The following is a 6,309-nucleotide window of genomic DNA, read 5'->3' as shown; positions in this document are numbered from 1 at the left end:
GAAAAAAAGGAAAAAGAAAAGATTCAGGGAAGGGAAGGGAAGGGAAGGGAAGGGAGCCTCAACCCCTTGACTGTTAGGCCAGGTTGGGACGAAAAATTACCTTCACGTTGAATTTGAAATAAAGTAACAAACCCGTTTATGAGTATTCGTTAATCTAGGTTTCGTTACACAGCTATTTGCTTCTACATAATTATTCCTCATTCATCACTCTCACATTTCACATTCATGGACAAGGAGTTTCAGTATATATATAATCACATAAATTGCGTCCATTTGTTTGTTTCTTCAATATGCTCCATCAAAAGAAAAGCACTCTTGCTGAAAAAATTTGTGACCAATTCCGAGTTTAATTATTACGTTCATGTCAAAATTTTAATCAAAATATATGGTTCTTCGAGTCCAGTAATTTTATCTTAATGATTAATCTTAAATTGGAACATACATATAAGTAAAAAGATGGTCAAAACAAACATACATTGAAATGGCCAATATTTCAGAGGTAAATGAACACTTGTAACACGATAAACCTCAACAATCATGTCCAAGTAACATTCATCAAGCAAATCCCAGACATGCCCTTTAGAGTTTTATCGACTCAACAGACTATTGAAATAGGATCTTGTCGACATTATTCGACAATAGAGAGATCGATCATGCTTCCAAAAGAAAGCTTGTCAAGGCTTATTTCAATCAAGATCTTTCTTTTCCTCTGGTTTTAGACCAGTTGAGCGAACCACTTTTCTTATCTTCATAGCTTGCAGAGCCAACAACATATTTTGAACAAAACTCGACAGTATTATATGAACAAGATTTCAGCTTTTTACTCATCAACAGACTCATAGAAACTGGTGTACAATAATAAAAAGTCAACACAAATACAAACTTCTGCAAACAGCTGCTATGGTATGAAGTTTTAAGTGTAATATAAATGTACAAATTACAGCGTCAATGAAAAAATCTTATGTTCCTAGAAGCAAATTGAAATACCGAAAAGAATACGAGTTCTTACAAAGTTTGTTACTGTGCAAGTAAATCTACAACAAGAAATAATATTACGAAAAAACACTCTACAAAGGAACCTCTTCCTCAAAGAATAGTACCTAAAACTGCAGTATATTTCGTCAATACAGGATGTACATGTATTTCACCGCACCCCACTCCTCTTCGAGGCATTTAGACTCGAAAATGTTTTTGTTTTTGCCATCAGACCAACTCCATTAAGAGAGGATCTCCTGCTGCCATTATTCTTATTAGCTTAATAAAATCTTGCTCGCTCGACACGTTCCAAGGGTGAACAGCAGGAACTTCAGCAGAATAAAATGATGTAGAGTTACTTGGTATATTTTGCTTATATTCCATGGAACTAAACACGGGGTCGAAATTCTGAGGTAAGGCGATTGCCGAAAAAAACATTGGTATCGCAACCTTGTGATGGATATCTAGATCTCCAACTAGGTTAACAAGATCGATAAAGTCAGCTACTAAATGGCGAGGAACATAGAATATCTCAGAATTGCATATTGCGAGACTCTTGTGGTCTTTTACAGTTTCTCTGTAATTGACTTGAAGGTGAACTGGCATTGTGGCAACTACTTTTTTCACCATGTCCGCTTGCTTCACAAACCAATCGGAGTTCCCAGAAATTGAAACGCTGGTCCAAGACTCGGATACCTATATGCATGCGTTTTTTATTAGATTCAACAAGCTATCTTGTCAGAAAACCAAGGATAATGACATGCAATTACTTTTTTTTTTTTTTTTTTTTTGCACTGTTAACATAATTTTTGTTTATCTTGTCTTTTAAGCAACATTTTGCTTCCATGCATGTTTGGATATGTTATTTTAATTAAACAAAGTACTTACTTTGACAGTTATTCTTATGTTGCTGTCAAAACAAGTAACTTCCTTATTTCCAATTCTAATCAATAAAACCTTTAAAACTATTTATTTAGTATTAGTTTTTTTCAGCTCAGCCAAACATTCCTTAAGAAGCATTTATACCCACAAGCAGCCATGACAACCTTAAAGACGAACAAGCTATTTACCTTGTTTGTGATCCAGAGTTTAGTCTTATCCGCTTGCAACAAGTTCCAATAATTAAGAATAGTATCATCCTTAAGAAATAAAAATCCTTCTGCACTGGTATATCTATCAAATAATTTTGGCAGATACCTGAAAGCAAAACGTGATCACGTCACAAGCAAGGAAAAACCAGGAGAGAGAGTGAGAAGGGTTTATTTATGAAATACAACATCAAAATGCAGAGCACTGTTGCATTACACTAAGCCCTTGTTTGAGCCCCATTTTTTCTTCAAAATACATTCTTCAACAGTAATTTGACATCATTTTAACCACACATTTTTCAATAAAACAATATTACACGCCAACTCAAAACCTTTATTTATTTTTTAACCACACATTCTCCATCACAACACTATTCAAAAATGCATTTTTTAAAGAAAAATGGGGCTCAAACAAGTATTAAGTTGTCAACTGCTTTTCATCGCCATAAGTATGTAAATAAAGAAGAAAATTTGACCCTTCAATAATGAAACCAGCTTCATGAGGCATTAATTTATTTGGGCAAGCAAAATAATGGATGACATGTTTAATGGTTAAATAAGCTTTGTCAGCCTTAATCATGATCACTTTTTACAATTTTTGTTCTTGACGGAGGCACATGGCTTAAAATACGAGTGCTCGATGACTGAATTTTCCTCAAGTAATTAAATGTGACTAGCAATCCGCAGTGATTTTGTAAAATCAAAAGATGGAGCCAAATTAGTAACTCGCCATGAAAGCAACATATTGGTAGTTTTTTTCAATTTTCACAAGTGTATGGTAAAATCATTCCATTTACCAAGAAAAATGATAAATTGAAAATAAATTAGAGTCAAAATATGACAAGTTAATTGCTTCCCCTATCAGAAGGGCCAATTTCAAAGTAAATAAACATAACCTCGAACTAATTCAGACTTAGAAAGGGAAGAGCACAAAAAAAAATTGGGCTGCTACTTCGAGAAAATTATTCGTTGATAAATGTGTTCTTCTGGCTACTATAGCTATTTGGCCAAAAAAAAAAAAAAAAAAAACCCCCACTAATCCACCAGATTGATGACATAAAATAGGTCTATATTGTCGAATCTAGTGAGGACTAGAGTCCAAAGAAATTGATAATGATTTCTACATAAAAAGTAAATACTATAAGAGGCATGAAAAAGTATGATCAACCACAATAAGGATGTTAATGTAAAATTAATTACACATATTAGGTGGTGTTCGCCAAACTGTAAATTTTGTGTTTAAGTGGGAATAAGATTGCTCCGAATTACTTAAACCCAATTGGGTAAGTAAAAATCCTGAAATTATTTAGATTTTGTCTAACTTGAATCTCACCAAAAATAGGTTCAAGCATAAGTGGAAATTGGTTATATCATTAACATCATTCAAGCCAAAAATACAAAGCATAACAAATATTTGATTTGACTAGAAGCGTCAAATATTTTTGCGATTTTCAGGTGACCATTAGATTATCTCAAGAATTTTTCCTTTACGCAAACTAGTCTTGATACAATACAAGTCAAATTGGAACAAGAACTTGTTCAAGCAACATCTATAAATTCTGTAAAAGTAAAGCAGGAAAAGAGGGGGAAAAAACAATAATACACTTACTTGTAAGCATGGTCCAACTGGCCTTCTTCCACAGCAAGATCTACATTTTTCTGCCCAGAGAGTATGATAACTGTCTTAAATATCCTGCCATATAGCAATCTCCACTCCAAAGCAGTTCGTTCAACAGGTCCACTGCAGAACATTATAAGCACTACATTCCCGAAAGTCTTCCTCCAGTGTATCAAATTCGCAATTTCAAAATTCACAGTTCCAATTTCCTCTACACCAAGATGCACAGACGGTAGTTTCTGAGGGACAAACTCCTTCCTATCTCCATGGCCAATATTTGCTCTCGGCCTATCCAACTCGAGAGACATCAGCCGAGGCTGTTGGTAACCAACAGCAAGCAAATCTTGAAGCCAAGCAGCAGTAAACTGCACGTCTTTTCCCATCCAAAATCCTTCTTCGGCCATCACATAACTTAGTTCAAGAATTTTCTCAAATAACCTGTGCTTATTTGATCTCCATCCCACCAAGAAATTGATTAACCGGCCTACATTCACGTGAAGATCTTTCTCTTCTGAAAAAGGGTATGCTTCAATCCTATCATACCGATGAACAGTAGGAGGATACACCACAACATACCCACCGACTTCCCACAGAAGCCTTTGTGCCCAATACCCTCTCAACACATCAGAAGCCATCGAACTAACCGAAACCGGAAGCATCAAACCCCAAAAAGCAGATGAATGGAAAATAGTATTGAATGAATTAACAGGTACCATCATACCCTGTGGCAATGCCACTTTCGGGGCATGCTCATCAAATCTAATATCAAATGCTTCCAACACTGGTTTCCGAGTAAAGTAAAAAACCGAATCCACATCTGGTAGCCCATTTGAAATCCCTTGTTGTATAAACTGTCTCCCACCAAAAACCTCCGTGTAAAACTCATTGTGCCCAATCTCCCCTACATTTTCCAAGGGCAACCCCCGTGGCCAAATAGACCGCTGGCCAAAATGTATATAAGGGTTCACAACAGTCCTGTTAGGATTTTCATGACTATACTGCAAAATAACTTCTTGCCTAGCACCTTTACCAATCAATTCAACATCAAAATGTTTCCCAATATCATTATCAATTAAATCTCCTCGATCATCAACATCATAGATCTTTTTTGCACCATGTTGCATTGCAAATAAATATCCAACATTTTTTCTCACATATGAATCATATGGCAAATAATCAACAACTCTGAATCCCAATTGAGCTTGAACTTCTAAAGATAAATAAATAGCACCTGTTGAAACGATAAAAATAAGAACATCAAACTCCTAAAGGACTCCATTAATCATCCGGGATGAGTAAAAAATATAAATAAATATTTCACAAATTCATGTAAAGTTCAGTCCTTTGACACAAATTGATCACTTATTAGTTAAAATTCTAATCAATTAAAAATCTCATCGACAGCTCAACAAATTCACATTCTGGCTAGCAGGTTAACAAAGGTTATAATTCAATACTAAATCGTACCTTTGAGACTCCAGTCTTTTGGGGTTTTGGAATTTCCCACCGCAAGCACTTGCCAACCTTTAATACTATTCAGTTTCCGCAGCGAATCAGAGGGTTGATCGGAGACAGATACTACGATCCATTTATCGGATCGGAAATTCGCATAAGGAGTGATTTTATCAACAATGCGAGGAATGGATTTCCAATTGATAACTGGGAACTTGGGGCGAATCGACTGAGACTGAGTAGACTGGAGGCAGAGGAGAGCGGCAGTATCACCGCCTGCTGCGCCATAATTACGGAGGAAGAAAAGGGCAGCCACGGTGGTTATAAGTAGAAAGATTGTGAGGATTTTGTACAGATTTTCCGAAACCCATGCGGAAAAATCAAGATTCTTGGGCTCAGAAAATCGATTCGAAGCTAAAACTGGTCTGCCTCTGGGTTGATTATTTTTGGGTTTTGCACGATCTTGGACTAACATTTGAGTTGAATTTTCCATATTCACTATTGCATTTGACTAGAGTTTGATTCAATTTACCTTCTTCCTCGTCAGTCTAAAATGCAGTGGGGTGCGGTGGGTGCCGACAGGAGGCAAGGTGGGGATGGTTTTTCTTACGCTTAAATCCAACTTCCTGCTGTGCCGTATGTTTGGTGAGTCGTTATAAAGAAGTTTGTGCGAGTTTGTTGCTCTTTTCAATTTTGACGATTGTTTTCGATTTTTCAATTGTTTGATTTGATCAATAATTGTTTATGGATTGAAATCAAGATTTGGACAAGACAACTAATTTGGTTTAATCTACAAGAATGTTCTATTCGTGGGTTGCATTTCCTTAAATCAAAAAAAGATTAAAGTTTTATTTTGATAATTTCAATGATTACGAATTTTGGTTATATCCTTGCTTTTTGGTCTATCGAGTTTACTCCTTAACATACTAACATCTAAAAGTTTTATTTTGATACTTTCAATGATTACGAATTTTGGTTATATCCTTGCTTTTTGGTCTATCGAGTTTACTCCTTAACATACTAACATCTAAAGGTGTATATAATCATGAGGAGAGATGTATTTTTTTGCATGATTCCAAAATATCCTTAATCTGTGTAATAAATGAAGCAATCCTATTTTTATGAAACGGTGGAATACTAAATTAGCCAAGACCACTTAGGTGTGGTGAAACCAAT

The 6,309-nt window shown here is 35.5% G+C and overlaps 1 protein-coding gene across 1 annotated transcript; it reads right to left on the bottom strand.

Annotated features, from left to right (window-relative positions):
* Window positions 1–874: 874 nt before the first annotated feature.
* On the bottom strand, window positions 875–5,850 carry LOC111370214 (probable glycosyltransferase STELLO2). The gene is made up of 4 exons (XM_022991902.1): window positions 5,149–5,850; window positions 3,673–4,912; window positions 2,046–2,172; window positions 875–1,671 (listed from the first exon to the last, which is right to left on the bottom strand). Exons 1-4 carry the CDS (start codon window positions 5,624–5,626, stop codon window positions 1,204–1,206), a joined length of 2,313 nt encoding a protein of 770 aa, XP_022847670.1. The 5' UTR covers window positions 5,627–5,850; the 3' UTR covers window positions 875–1,203.
* Between the last annotated feature and the right edge of the window lie 459 nt (window positions 5,851–6,309).

The sequence above is a fragment of the Olea europaea genome, chromosome 2 (assembly GCF_002742605.1).
Source record: "Olea europaea var. sylvestris chromosome 2, O_europaea_v1, whole genome shotgun sequence".
NCBI classification, from domain to species: Eukaryota; Viridiplantae; Streptophyta; class Magnoliopsida; order Lamiales; family Oleaceae; genus Olea; species Olea europaea.
This window is presented reverse-complemented; position numbering and strand designations above follow the sequence as displayed.